This window comes from Mobula birostris, chromosome 16 (assembly GCF_030028105.1).
Source record: "Mobula birostris isolate sMobBir1 chromosome 16, sMobBir1.hap1, whole genome shotgun sequence".
NCBI classification, from domain to species: Eukaryota; Metazoa; Chordata; class Chondrichthyes; order Myliobatiformes; family Myliobatidae; genus Mobula; species Mobula birostris.
In genome coordinates, this window is record NC_092385.1 from 7,643,992 (window position 1) to 7,659,971 (window position 15,980).

The 15,980-nt window shown below is 45.9% G+C and overlaps 1 protein-coding gene across 1 annotated transcript; it reads left to right on the forward strand.

The window, feature by feature from the left end:
• Positions 1 to 10,771: 10,771 nt before the first annotated feature.
• LOC140211303 (uncharacterized) lies at positions 10,772 to 11,230 on the forward strand. Its single transcript, XM_072281012.1, has one exon. The coding sequence runs from the start codon at positions 10,772 to 10,774 to the stop codon at positions 11,228 to 11,230; it is 459 nt and encodes a 152-aa protein (XP_072137113.1).
• The last annotated feature ends 4,750 nt before the right edge of the window (positions 11,231 to 15,980 follow it).

A 15,980-nucleotide genomic window follows, 5' to 3' on the forward strand; every position in this document is an offset into this window, starting at 1 on the left:
CCCGAGTCACCCCAAACACAATCTATACCAATATATTATAATTTACAGTAATTTTTCCCAACCCTCCAAGCAGACCATTGCCTTTGTCAGAGCTGGGGAACAGTCACTACCTGCCAAAAGAACATCTGCAGGCATTCTGACCTCTGCAAGGGACTGGCAGCTGTTGGTGGACCTCGAAGGGCAGCTGAAGTTCCCCAGCCATATCGCAGCCACCACCCTGCGACCAGACATTGTCCTAGTGTCTGAGTCGACTAAGCAAATGGTGCTGCTGGAGCTGACAGTCCCATGGGAAGATAGCTTGGAAGGGGCCTTTGAAAGGAAGCTCTCTAAGTACGCAGGACTGGTCAGCAACTGTCAGCAGGCTGGATGGAGAGCGAGGTGTCTCCCAGTGGAGATTGGTTGGAGGGGATTCGTAGCCCGTTCTTTAGTTAGAGCCTTCAGCATTTTGGGCATCGAGGGAGAGAGGAAGAGGAGAGCCATCCGCAGTACCACCGATGCAGCAGAGAGGGCCTCAAGATGGCTGTGGCTCAAAAGAGGGGAGCCATGGAGTCATAAGTAGCTAGCCATCTGGACACAAGCTGGGGTCTGATCAGCCCCGGCTGGGTCACCTGGAGGAGGTTGTATGATGTTGAAAGACCCGAAACACCCGATGATTCCAGGAACATCACTGACGATGTGTCCAGAAGCATCAATAGATGTATGTACACAGTATGTCTTGCCCGATACTGCTACCACAAACAACAAATTTCTTGACATACATCAGTGATAATAAACTAGATTCCGAGTCTGATTCTCTAATTTGATCCGATACTGAACGGTTGCTAGGAGCCAGAGGATAATGGTAGAAGCATGTTTTTTTCTGATTGGAAGTCTGTGACCAGTGTATACCGCACAGATCGGTGCTGAGGCCTCTGTTGTTTGCACTATCTATTTATTTTTTTATATATAGTGGAGTGAGGGCTTCCGTCAGTCAGGGCCAACCATGGATTTTGCATCCTAGCTCTAGATATGCAAGCCAGGGCAGTACGATATGGAGAGCGAGCTGTTGCCCGTGAAGCAGGCGCCCCTCTCCACTCATCCGATGAATCCAAAGGAACGGCAGAGACCGATACAGTTTGGCACCAGCTGCGTTGCAGGAGTTGCCAGTCAGCATCAAACTCAATGTAGGACTCCTTAGAGACTCCAGCTCCGGATTCTTCCCCTGGTGTCTATCTCTGAAGCCTTCCCAAGGCAGCAGAGGTTTGAGATCAGAGTTTTCTATCTCCTAGATGAGCTGCCAACCACAGCGGACGAGACTCATCTACCCAAAGCGACCAGTTTGAAGGCAGCAGTAACCCACCCCTTCTCCTGTCAGTAGAAACAATTCTGCCGAACTTAGTAGTTAAGCCACACGTGAAGGGCGGGAGCTGGACTTGTTTGTCAGAAGCTAGTTGAGGCGCACACCCGAGGAAATCTGCAGATGCTGGAATTTCAAGCAACACACATAAAAGTTGCTGGTGAACGCAGCAGGCCAGGCAGCATCTCTAAGAACGATTGGCACATCATTGGGAGCTTTTAATGGGTTGTGGGAGCTTGTCCTTATTATCATCCTGGCTATAATAACATTAAGGAATCTTATATATAGTAATTTATAGAAATACTTATGTATTGCCCTGCTGCCACAAACTTCACAAAATTATAAACCTGATTCTGATACTCCAAGCCTTATGGATAAAAGAAAACATATTCTACGTATTTTGACACACACAAAATGCTTGAGGAACTCAGCACGTCAGTCAGCATTTACGGAGGGGAATAAAGAGTCGACGTTACTCTTCATCGGGATTGGAAAGGAAGGGTGAAGGGCCAGAATAAGAAGTGTTGGTGGAGGGGAAGGAGTACGAACTGGCAGGTTATAAGTGAGAACAGGTAGGGGGGGAAGGTAGGCAGTTGAGAGGAGGGGGGTGAAGTGAGAAGCTGAGAGGTGATAGTTAGAAAAGGTAAAGTGCTAAAGAAGAAAAATAAGAGCTTTGACCAGCAGCCAATCCAGACATTGGAAGTTTTGAGAGGAGGGGACTTCAATCAGGTCCACTGCCCAAGGATAAAAGGCATTGTAGTAGAGCTTTGACTAGTGACCAATCAGTGCGTGGGATTGATTAGCAAGAGCAAGTTAAAGGAAGTCAGGGGCAAGTGCAGTGCCCATTGTCTGAATGGGCATAGCCAGAGTGGTGATCTCGAGTCTTCAGCTCTTCGATGCTTCAATGAAGGGAGGCTTCAGCCAGAGAAAGCAAAGGAAATAAAAGTTCAAGTTTTTTCATTCTCTTCTTTATATCTGCTCAGCTAGGACTGTAGAGATGCCAGGCAGGACAGTGAAATGCTCATCTTGTGGATGTGGGAAGGCAGGGAGACCTTCAGTGTCAACATAACTGCCAAAGAGATGCCATTTAATAGAACAAAAATTAGTGCAAACTCAGAGGACTGGGAAGCTTTGAAAAGCCAACAAAAGGCAACTAAAAAAATCATTAAGAAGGTAAAGATGGAATACGAAAGTCAGTGGGTAGGCAGCCTTCGATCCCAGGGGATCATGGGTTTGCGCCTCTGGTGGACTGTGTCCTCTCCAAGGAACAAGCCTGGGCAGGAGGATTTGAAGAACCGGCTGTTGCCCATGCAGTAGGTTGCCCCTCTCCACGTCACTGATGTAGTCCAAGGGAAGGGCAAGTGCCCATACAGTTTGACACCAGTGTCAAGTACGAAAGTAAGCTAGCCAATAATATTAAAGAAGATACCCAAAGTTTCTTCAGGCACAAGGTGTAAAAGAGAGGTGAGAGTGTATATCGGACTGCTGGAAAATGATGCTGGGGAGGTAGTAATGGGGGACAACGAAATGCCGGATGAACTAAATAAGTATTTTGCATCAGTCTTCACTGTGGAAGACACTAGCAGTACGGTGGATGTTCCAGGCATCAGGAGTCATATAGTGTGTGAAGTTACCACAACTAGAGAGAAGGTTCTTGAGAAGCTGAAAGGCCTGAAGGTAGTTAAGTCACCATGACCAGATGGTGTACACCACAGAGTTCTGAAAGAGGTGGCTGAAGAGCTCATTAGTAATGATCTTTCAAAAATCACTAGATACTGGAATGGTTTTGGAAGACTACAAAAGTCACGCCACTCTTCAAGAAGGGAGAGAGGCAGAAGAAAGGAAACTATAGGCCAGTTAGTCTGTGACCTCAGTGGTTGAGAAGATGCTGGAGTCAATTATTAAGGATGAGGACTGAGGATACTTGGAGGCACATGATAAAATAGGCCATAGTCAGCATGGTTTCTTCAAGGGAAAATCTTGCCTAACAAATCTGTTGGAATTCTTTGAAAAAATAACAAGTAGGATAGACAAAGGAGAATTGGTTGATGTTGTGTACTTAGATTTTCAGAAGGCCTTTGACAAAGTGCCACATATGAGGCTGTTTAACATGCTACAAGCCTATGGTATTTCAGGAAAGATTTTCGCATGGATAAAGTAGTCACTAATTGGCAGGAGGCAAAGAGCAGGAATAAAGGGAGCCTTTTCTGGCTGGCTGCGGTGACTGGTGGTGTTCCACTGGGGTCTGTGTTGGGAACGATTCTTTTTATGTTATATGTCAATGATTTGGATGGTGGGATTGATGGCTTTGTTACAAAGTTGGCAGATGATATGAAGAGAAGTGGAGGGGCAGGTAGTTTGGAGAAAGTGGAGAGGTTACGGAAGGACAGATTAGGAGAATGGGCAAAGAAATAGCAGATGGAATACAGTGTTGGGAAGAGTATGGTCATGCACTTTGGTAGGAGCAAAGAAAGGGTTGATTATTTTCTAAATGGACAGAAAATACAAAAAACTGAGACCCAAGGGGACTTGGGAGTTCTAGTGCAGTATTCCCTAAAGGTTAATTTGCAGGTTAAGTCTGTGGTGAGGACGGCAAATGCAATGTTAGCATTCATTTCAAGACGACTAGAATATAAAAGCAAGGATGTAATGTTGAGACTTTATGATGCACTGGTGAGGTCTCACTTGAAGTATTGTGAGCAGGTTTGGGCCCCTTATCTAAGAAAGGATGTGCTGAAACTGGAGAGGGTTCAAAGGAGGTTCACAAAAATGATTCCAGGATTGAATGGCTTATCATATGAAGAGTGTTTGATGGCTCTGGGCCTGTATTCACTGGAATTCAGAAGAATGAGGGGTGAACTCATTGAAATCTATTGAATGGTGAAAGGCTTTGATATAGCGGATGCGGAGAGGATGTTTCCTATGGTGGGAGAGTCTAAGACCAGAGGACACAGCCTCAGAATAGAGCAGTGTTCTTTTAGAATGGAGATGAGGAGGAATTTATTTATCCAAAGAGTGGTGAATCTGTGGAATTCTTTGCCACAGGTAGCTGTGGAGGCCAAGTCTTTATGTATATTTAAGGTAGAGGTTGTTAGATTCTTGACTGGTCAGGGCATGAAGGGGTACAGGGAGAAGGCAGGAGATTGCGGCTGAGAGGGATATTGGATCAGCCATGGTGAAATGGCGGTGCAGACTCGGGGGGCCAAATGGGCTAATTCTCCTTCTGTGTCTTATATCTTATGGAATGTACTAGGAGCGGTGAAGGGACACCAGAGGGAGATGATTGGTGGGAAAGGAGACGTGGAAGTGTTAGAGGGCAGCCAGAGTATGGAATGGAAAAGAAGAGAAGCAGAGAGGAGAGAAATTGCTGTAAATTAGAGCAATTGATGTTCATGCCATCAGATTGGAGGCTACCCAGATGGAATGTGAGGTGCTCCCCCTCCAACCCGAGAGTAGCCTCATTGTGGATGTACAGGAGGCTATGGATTGACATGATGGAACGGGAATAGGGAGTGGAACTAAAATGGTCGGCCACAGGAAATCCTCCTTGTTGCGGATGCACCAAAGATGCCTGGTAAAGCGGTCCCCCTGATCATTGGGTCTCACGATTTTAACCAGTTCATTAAACCATCCTGCTACTTTCAGTGATCTGTAAGTGTACAAAAAAAAAAAAGCCCTTTAGCTCCTCCACTGACAACCAGAATATCTATATCCCGAAGCTCTTATCCACACTGTCAAACACAGGGCCGGTGGTGGCTATATTTTAGAAATAAAAACAGCTCGTTTTCTGTACACCCTGGACAACCCGGTGTTCAGAAAGATGCTGTTTACAAGAAACAACACTTAATCAAGGGAAAAGCAGTCGAGTTTGTCCTGGACCACTTAACCCTTGGCAGCCTCCAGCAATCGGTCCCATTATTTAAGCTTTGAAAGTGGAAGATGCTGGAAATGCACAGCAGGCCCATAAGAAACAGATTACCATTCAGACTAGAATCCAGCAGCAGAAGTAATAACACGTCCATCAAAGGTTGTAAATGACTAGCACATATAGTGAAATATTAACTTGTACTTACTTTCGCTTTCAAGGGCTGACACATCTGCTGTGCTACTCGAATTTTTTTTTTTAAAAGCATTTACATGTCCCTGCCACACATCTTTAAAAATTTGTATCAGAAATACAATATGCTGATTTTTTATTATTGAAGAAACTAACCGATACCTCACTCAACACATAATACAGTCCTAGGTACAAGAGAACTCATGGAATGTGTGCTAAAATAAATACATGCTAATATTTATGTATTTATGCAAATTTTATTCCATATCCATACTTAATCATCATAAATAATATTAACAGTACTAATAAATAATAACTATCCAGGACTCTTCATACCATGTTCCTGATACTGCTTATTTATTATTATTATTTATTTTTTATTTTGTATTTGCATAGTTTGTTGTCTTTTGCACATTGATTGTTTGTTTGTCCATCTTTTCAGTGGGGTCTTTCGTTCATTCTATTATGGTTCTTAGGTTTACTCTGTATCCCCCACAAGAAAACAAATCTCAGGGGTTGTAAATGGTGAGATACGTGTACGTACTTTGAAAATAAATTTACATTAAACATTTAAGCTTTTAACTTTGAACACCTAACTTTATTTTTTTACATAATTCTTTATCGAATGCTGTTGATTTTTGTTGCATGGTGCACCCTGGCCAACACACCACAGCAAATTCTTAACTCATCAAAGTCAAAGTAAATTATCAACGTATGTACTTACTCATTCGGTATTCGGTATACCTGTACACCTGCTCATTCATATAAATATCTAATCAGCCAATGGTGTGGCAATGCCTAAAAGCATGCAGACATGGTCACGAGGTTCAGTTGTTGTTCGGACCAAAGATCAGAATGAGGAAAGAAATGTGATCCAAGTGACTTTGGCCGTGGAATGATTGGTGTCAGACAGGGTGATTTGAGGTATTTTAGAAACTGCTGATCCCCAGGGAATTTCCATGCACAACAGTCTCTAGAGTTTTCAGAGAATGATGAGAAAAAGCAAATACATTTTCTTGCAGGCATTCACATTTGATAGAATAAAACACAATAGAATCAATAATATACTGATTGATAGTCTTTCACGGAGGATGATGGCGTGTACGCTATGGGTCAGTCCATACTGGAGTGACCTCTCCAGGGCACAAGCCTGGGCAGAAGGTATGGAGATCCTGGGATGCCCAGTTGTCAAGATCCCCCCCCTCAGCCTCACCAGTGTAGTCCAAAGGAAAGCTTATGAAGTAATACGTTTGGCACCAGCATGGCTGCAGGAAGGATGTTCAGTGACATCCACTCCGGGTTTTCTGTCTGGGTTTACTCCTGTAGCCTTCATCTCTCCCGAGACTGCCCACAAGGCAGTGGGGCTATTACCTATAGCTGGGGATCTGGTTCACGAGCACCAGGGCGTGTCCACGCACCAGTGGGCCTGCGTGCTACGTGTGCAGGGGCCAGACCTCCTCCCCGTCCTCTGTAGCTCAGCCTGAGGTCTGAAAGGAATTCAGTTTCCGTGTGTCGCCAGCAAGGAGGCACTATTCGTTGTTAGCATTAACAACCACACAATCTAACGATGTGCTGGGGGCAACGCACACAAAATGCTGGAGGAACTCAGCAGGCCAGGCAGCATCTGTGGAAAAAAGTACAGTAGATGTTTCCGGTCGAAAACCCTTTGGCAGGACTCTACTTTTTTCCATAGTTCCTCCAGCATTTTGTGTGTGTTGCTCAGATTTCCAGCATCCGCAGATTTTCTCTTGTATGTGCTGGAGGCAGCTCGCGAGTGGTGCCAACATGGCATACGCACAATGCTTGGCAGAACAGCACAAGCAGCAACAACAACAAGAGCAGTATGAAAAACAAAACAGAACAGTAACAGCAAGTCTAGCTCCTTTCCTCCCAACCCACTCAACACACACAGCCAGACCTCCAGCCCCAGGATAGGCTACCTCTGGGCCTCCGACCTCTCGCTTCTGGCCCAGATTCACAGGCTCATCAACATTGGGCCTCTGACTCGCAGACTGGCCAGAGAATATCAGCTCACAACACCCAGAGCTGAACGTCACAGCAACGAGTGGCCACACTGCTCACTCCGGCCCACCCAGCAGCAGGCCTCGAGGGCAGCCACCCCTCCTCACCCACTGAGCTGTAGGACCCTTTACGGTTTGGGGACACCAGCACACAACAGGGATCTCATCAGGTTCTTCGCGCCCAGTTTGCTGGCACAGCAGCGGAGGGGGTGGAGGTTCCTTGGCACAGCACAAGGAGGTGCACGTCAGTACGATGCCATGACTGTTGGATCTGGAGGCCCAGGAGCATTATTGCAATTCTCTGTGTCGCTCTGAGTGCTTTAATGGAGAACCAGGGGAGAGCAGCCCAAACCTTGCTAACATATTTTTCATGAGATGTTGAACCAAAGCTCCCTCCCTCTGTAAGGATCCATGACTCTACTTCAAAGTTCCAGCCAAAATATTGCCCTTAGCAACAGGATGAGACTGTCAATGGCAACATTTATTGTCCATCTCTATTTGCCCCTGAACTGAACTGGCTACCAAGAATGAACGGGAACATTACAGCACACTACAGTCCCTTCACCCCACAATGTTGAGTGAACCTTGTAACCAACTCCAAGGTCTGTTATGAGACGCACCCAGCCACGCCAGCTTCCGGGGTTTAGACGCCCCTTTAAGGCTTCAAGACTGTCCCAATAATTGGCAACCATGTTTTGGGCACCAAGAAATGAGTATTTAAAGAGCACCTGGATGGAGCCTCAGTGCTCAGTCTACTCATGGTATCATCTAGTGTTTGTCTTATGCTCGGTTCTCGATCCACTTTGATACCGTGTCTCGATCCTACCCTCAGAGATCCAGCGTTTTGGTCCAAAAGGAATCTCAGTACAATTGAGCCAGGATGGACTCTACAGGGTAGCAGAGTCTTTTGTCCACCGTGGCCAACCACAGCGAGGAGATTTCCAGACAGAGCTTGGAGATTCACGACTTCCAGGTAGCTGTTTGTCAAATTTCACAAGAAGGAAGTCAGAGTCGCTCGTGAGAGCCAGTTGGTCGCCCTGCAGAGCCAGTGCATCTTTCTACCCCAGACAGATTCGATGGTGGCCCAGGTTCTGGCTGCAGCTTCCCCGTCCAATGCTCATTAGTGTCTGAACTCCAGCTGCCATTTTTCCCTTTGCAGTGCAGAAAGGCTCCTATCCTTATCTCTCAACTGACTGGAAGAGCTTTGCACTGGGTCACCGCACATTGGGAACATACTGTAGGTCGGAGATTTGCTTGGATTCAGAGGAATCCATGGTCACCATGAACACTCTGCTGGAGCCAGACAAGCCTTGGATTGCCTGATGAAGATTTGACAGGGTGGACAGTCAACAGCCAACTACGTGGTCAAATTTCGGACCTTGGCCAAAGAGAGTGGTGGGACAGGGAGGCTTGGGCCACTCTGTATCACCACGGACTCCGAGATGAACTGAAGGAGGCCCTCGCCTTGGGAGAGCCAGCAGAGAACTTAGAGGTTCTGGCTGATCAGTTCATTTGTCTCGATAATCAACTGGCAGAGCAAAAGTGGGACTACTTCAGGTGGTGGAAGAGAGCGGGTCCGAGTCCGGTCCCAAAGAGTCGCAGTTCCGCTCCCCAACCTCGGATCATAACCAGCCCGTCACCTGCTGAAGATCCTGTCGAGCCCACGTAGGTCAGCTGCACTAGACTCTCCGCTGATGAGAGATCCCAGCGTCGGAGTAAAGGTTGCTGCTTTTACTGCAGGGGAGTGGGTCACCTGTGGGCCGAATGTCCTGGGTTGTAACCATCGGGAAAACAGCTAAGACTGCCCTAAATGGTGATTCCTTTGCTTGCATCTTCAGAAACAGATCTATCTCCATCTTTAATATCTCTATTTTCCCCTTTCAGGGTTTTTTTGAAGACCTTGACTTGGAGTTACGCACTGAATTCGGTTCGTTGCAGGAATGGGACCTGCTCTCCGGGTTTCACGATGGGCTGTTATTCGACATGCCAAGGATGTGACCGAAGAACTTAGCTTGTTTTCAGAGGGCCAGGATCTCGTGGCTCTGGAGATGGGCGGATCGAAGGCAGGAAATTGGTGTGTTTCAAGGAAGTCAGAGGACTTCTGGCTGTGTGCCCAGAGACCCAAGATCTTTGGGCACAGAACTCAGAAAAAACGACCAATGGACTTTTAACATCATAAACCAGCGAGTTGTTCATTATGTCTCTCCTCTCACTGTGAAATGGAGACATCTCTTTCTCCCTTATTAGGGAGAGAGAGAGCCTGAGGTATTTTGAATACCGGGTGAATGAGTAGTCTTTGGAGTACTGCAAGTCCACGTCTCTGTTGTTGCTTTGCTGCACACTTGAGTGCTTGGTGGTGGGTGCTGATCTTTTTTCTTACCGGTGGTGGGAGGGGAGATCGTTGCTTTGCTGCTGCTCACGCGTGGGGGGGGGGACTTTGGGGTTCTAACATTTAACTGTCATTCATTCTTTGGGGGCACGCCTCTGTTTTCGTGGATGTTTGCAAAGAAAAAGCATTTCAGGATGTATATTGTATACATTTCTATGACATTAAACGTACCTTTGAAACCATCTGTAATCCCTGACTGCCGTTGTCTGAGGGTACAGATGAAGATTTGGACTCTGATTTGGCCACTGTTTCTGCGAATGAGTTTTGTGAACCTAGGGAGGGGGTCTGTCGAATCACCCTATCCCCGGAGAAGCCTCAGGGGTCGTCCCTGAAGGAAGGTCTGGAGGAGATTGCAACATCCAAACCGGTCAAAATCCTTTCCACCTACAAGGGCTTGGAGGAGGTCTTCAGCAAAGGAAAGACCTCGACTCTTCCACCACACCAACCCTATGACTGTGCTATAGACCTACTGCCTGGTACCTGTCCTCCGTGGGACTGATTGTACATGCTCACAGGCCCAGAGAGAAGCACAAAGGAAGATTACATAAAAGAAGCTCTTGCCGTGGGCTTCATTTGGCCCTCCACCTCACCAGCCGGCGCAGCCATCTTCTTCGTACATAAGGAAGATTGAAACCTGTGACTAAGCATTGAATATCTGGATTAGACCACATAACAGCCAAAAGTCGCTACCCCCTTCCACTCATGATTATGCCCTTTGAGATGCCCCAAGAGGCAAGAGTATTGATGAAGTTAGACCTGCAGGGTGGATACAGTCTGGTCCATATAAAGGAGGTTGATGAGCAGAAAACTACATTCAATGCACAGGGCACTATGAGTATTCGGGGTTGCCCTTTGGTCTCGTGAATGCTCTAGCAGTGTTTCAAGCCTTTATAAACAACGTGGTCTGGGAGATTCTCTATAAGTATACCTTCGTGTACTTGAATGATATCCTAATCTTCTCGAAGTCCATGGAGGAGCATATCACTCGCGTCAGAGATATCTTAATGAGGCTTCCAGACCACGGACTTTATGTTAAGCGGGAGAAATGTGAATTTCACACAGCCATCACTTCATCTTTGGGTTCCATCATCTCCAATGGCAATCTCAAGATGGACCCCACGAAGCCCCAGGCAGTCAGAGACCGGCCACAACCATCCAGTGTCAAACAGGTCCAACAATTCCTGGGGTTTGCAAACTTTTACCAGAAGTTCATCGGGAACTTCAGCTCGGTGGCAGCTCCACTGACGGCGCTAACTAAGAAATCCAAGGGCTCTTTTGTCTGGATGACTAAAGTGGAGGCTGCTTTAGCAGAACTTAAAGAGTGGTTCACATCAGCTTCCACCTTGGTGACTCCAGACCCCGACCTTCCCTTCATCATGGAGGTGGACACCTCACACATTGGAGTGGCTGCAGTGCTGTCTCAATGATCACCTTTGGACGGTAAACTAAACCCATGTGCACTCTTCTCCAGGCAGCTATCCCTGGCAGGGAGAGACTATGGCATCGGGAATTGGGAGCTTCTTGCAGTTAAGTTAGCTTTGGAGGAATGGCGTCACTGGCTGGAGAGGGCCAGGAACCCTGTTGTAGTTTGGACAGACCACAAGAACCTGGCGTATATTCAGGAGGCCAAGAGACTGAATTCCAGACAGGCCAGATGGTCTTTGTTCTTTAACCACATTAACTTCATCCTGACCTATTGTCTAGGGTCAAAAATCCAGAATCCAGGTGCCTTGTCCTGTTAGCTTGACAAACCAGAACAAGAGGGGCAGCCTACCACTATTTTGCCCCAAGCCAGGGTAGTAACGCCAATTCATTGCCCCAAGCCAGGGTGATAATGCCAATTCATTGCCCCAAGCCAGGGTAGTAACACCAATTCATTGCCCCAAGCCAGGATGGTAATGCCAATTCATTGCCCCAAGCCAGGGTGATAATGCCAATTCATTGCCCCAAGCCAGGGTGGTAACGCCAATTCATTGCCCCAAGCCAGGGTGGTAACGCCAATTCATTGCTCCAAGCCAGGGTGGTAATGCCAGTTCATTGCCCCAAGCCAGGGTGGTAACGCCAATTCGTTGCCCCAAGCCAGGGTGGTAATGCCAGTTCATTACCCCAAGCCAGGGTGGTAATGCCAATTCATTGGGGAATCGACACTCTTATTTGCAAGGCCCAACTGCAAAGGGGAGATTCCTAATACTCCAATGGGGTTGCACCAGCTCTAACTCTCTCGTCTGAATAGCTGGCACGACCCTTTAAGCGTTCAGGACCATCCTGCTTATTCAAGTTTATTGTCTTTTAACTATATACACGGATATAATGTGTATAAAAATGAGACATATCCTCAAACCAGGGTGTAAAGCACATTAGTACACACAACCCATATAACATAAAATAACCTATGAAGGTAAGAATAAAATCTATAGATGAATCACACATAAATAACAAATTAAAGTGCATTAATATTAAATATTGTAAGGTATGGAACGTATTAATCAGTGACACTTCCAATACAATGCAGCAGGGAGTTCAGGGGCCTAATGGCCTGAGGGAAGAAACTGTTTTTCATTCTTGCTTTTATGCATCGTAGTCTCCAGTCTGATGGTGGAAAGTCAGAGACGATGCTGGATGGATGGGTGGGACGCTTAATAATACCAAGGGCTCTGCATATACAGCGCTCCTGATTAATGTCCTCGATGGATGGTAGGGAGACCCCTGTGATCTTCTCAGCTGTTATCACAGTCCTTCCTAGAGTCTTCTGGTCCGAAGCTCGACTATTCTCATACCAGGTGGAGATGCATCTTGTCAGGATGCTCTCACGCTCTCGATGGTGCTCCTGTAAAACACAGTTAAGATGGGGAGGGAAACCCTTGCTTGCCTCAATCTTCCTAGCAAGTGGAGGAACTGCTGTGCCTTCTTGCTCATGGAGGTGATATTGAGGGACCAGGTGAGGTCATCTGTGATGTGAACTCCCAGGAACTTGGTGCACTTAACCTTCTCTACGAAGGAGCCATGTGTTCGCAGAGGGGGATGGTTCATCTGCACCTTCCTGAAGTCCACAATGATTTCCTTTTCCTTCTTCATGTCCAGGCTTAGGTTTCATGTTGGCAGTCATGTTTTGGGAGCCAAGAAATGAGTATTTAAAGAGCACCTGAATGGATCTTTGGTGCTCATTCATAAGCCCTACTAGCGATATCATGTAACATTTGTTTTCTGCTGAGTTCTCGATCCAGTTTGATACACTGTCTCTATCCTATCCTCAGATACTCCAGCATCTGGGTCCAATCCACCCTTGTCAAGCACTCTCATCACAAGATCAATATAACCCTTCCCTCCCACATAGACTTCCACTTTTCCATCCTGACTCCTCCATTATGACTCTTCCACTTTTCCATTATGACTCCTCTTATTAGTCATTTCCATCCTGGGAAAAAGTCTCTGCCCGTCTACTTGATTTATACATCTTATCTTCTACAGTTCTATCAAGTCACCTCTCATCCTCCTTCGCTCCAAAGGGAAAAGCTCCAGCTCACTCAACATTCCCTCATAAGACATGCAGCATCCTGGTATATTTCCTCTACACTCTCTCTAAAGCTTCCACATCCTTTCTATAGTGAGGTGACCAGAACTGAACACGATATTCCAAGTATGGTCTAACCAGGGTTTTATACAGCTGTAACATTACCTCATGGCTCTTGAACTGAGTCCCCTGACTAATGAACGACAGCACACCAATCGCCTTCTTAACCCTATCAGCTTGTGTGGCAACTTTGAGGGATGTGAATAGTCCAACTAGCTCTGTTCTCTCACCTTTCCCGCAGTATCCCTGATTTTTCTTTTCTTTCAGATACTCGCCTAGCTCCCTTTTGAACACTGCGGTTGAATCTGTTCCCCTGGCGATGCATTCAAACCCAACCACTCGCTGTGCAAGATAAACCTCATTCGTGTCACTTCTGAACAAGTTTCCCACAATAATTTCCAGGTTCTTCATGTCAACGAACATCTGAGTCCTTGACAAATCAAATTAATTTAGCTCTCTGCAGATCTCTGCTCTGGTTCTGTACTTTCAAGGTCTTTGATTTTTCTTTAGGAATAAGAATGTTCTTCTGTGCCGATGTTGCGAAATGCGGGCAATGTGGAATCCTTTTATTTCTGCGCTTTGAGCATTTGTCTCTTGAAGGCATGTGGGCTCTTTGTATTCCATCTCCTTTCTCCTCCCATGCTGTGCCTCATTGATTTTCTCAACCAAGACATTTTACATTGTCTGTTCATTTTAGCAATGTTCTTGCCCTAGATGACATGTCAGACAAATGGTGTAACAATTACTTATTATGTGCAAGGTACTATTATACAGTTGAGCTTTTAATTGAAAGGTTTTTTTTTTCTCTCTTTCAAAGGTCCCTTCTGGTGTAACTGCAGTATTGAAAAAAAAACACAACTTGGACTCCCTCCTACATTGGGTGCAAGAATCATCAAAAACAGAGTCAGGCTCTTCAGACAGGACGATTCTATCTTGAATAGTCCTGGGAAGATTTTAGCCAATTTTGTTTACAGTTATTATAACCTTAATAAATTCTGTAAGGAAAAAGTTAAATGTGATTCCTCCTTGGTATATGCTAAATAAAATGGAAAACTGTAAGACAAAGTGCTTTTAGCTTGGAGTGGGATGGTCTTGGAATGTACAAGGGAGCTGGTCCACAGCAATATTTTGAGAAAGTTAAGGGAGTACGAATTTGGAGCCTTAACTGTGGAAAACTGTGAAAAACATGTTTTTCATTGGAAGGTGAGGTTGTTGTGACAACAAGAGGATAAGACGTGACAGAATAGGACCAATCAAGTGTGAAAAGTGTGTATGGAACTGGAAGAGATAGCAGAGGTACTTAATGAGTACTTTGCTTCAGTATTCACTATGCAAAAGGATCTTGGCGATTGTAGTGATGACTTACAGCGGACTGAAAAGCTTGAGCATGTGGATATTAAGAAAGAGGATGTGCTGGAGCTTTTGGAAAGCATCAAATTGGATAAGTCACCGGGACTGGACAAGATTTACCCCAGGCTACTGTGGGAGGCAAGGGAGGAGATTGCTGAGCCTCTGGAGTTGATCTTTCATCATCAATGGGGACTGAAGAGGTTCCGGAGGACTGGAGGATTGTGGATGTTGTTCCATTATTCAAAGAAGGGAGTAGAGATAGCCCAGGAAATTATAGACCAGTGAGTCTTACTTCACTGGTTGGTAAGTTGATGGAGAAGATTCTGAGAGGCATAATATGATTAGGAATAGTTAGCGTAACTTTGTGAAAGGCAGGTCGCGCCTTATGAGCCTGACTGAATTTTTTGAGGATGTGACTAAACACATTGATGAAGGAAGAGCAGTAGATGTAGTGTGTATGGATTTCAGTAAGGCATTTGATAAGGTACCCCATGCAAGGCTTATTGAGAAAGTAAGGAGGCATGGGATCCAAGGGGACATTGCTTTGTGGATCCAGAACTGGCTTGCCCACAGAAGGCAAAGAGTGGTTGTAGACAGGTCATATTCTGCATGGAGGTCGGTCACAAGTGGTGTGCCTCAGGGATCTGTTCTGCAGCCTTTCCCTACTCTCGTGATTTTTATAAATGACCTGGATGAGGAAGCGAAGGGATGGGTTAGTAAATTTGCTGATGACACAAAGGTTGGGGGTGTTGTGGATGGTGTGGTAGGCTGTCAGAGATTACAGTGGGACATTGATAGGATGCAAAACTGGGCTGAGAAGTGGCAGATGGAGTTCAACCCAGATAAGTGTGAGATGGTTCATTTTGTAGGTCAAATATGATGGCAGAATACAGTGTAGTTAGTCTTAATGGTAAGACTCTTGGCAGTGTGGAGGATCAGAGGGACCTTGGGGTCTAAGTCCATAGGATATTCAAAGCTGCTGCGCAGGTTGGCTCTGTGGTTAAGGCGGCATACGGTGCATTGGCCTTCATCAATCGTAGGATTAAGTTTAAGAGCTGAGAGGTAATGTTGCAGCTATATAGGACCCTGGTTAGAGCCCACTTGGTGTACTTTTTTCCTTGGAGCAACAGAGGATGAGAGGTGACCTGATTGAGGTGTATAAGATGATGAGAGGCATTGATCGTGTGGATAGTCAGACGCTTTTTCCCAGGGCTGAAATGCTAGCATGAGAGGGCATATTTTTAAGGTGCTTGGAA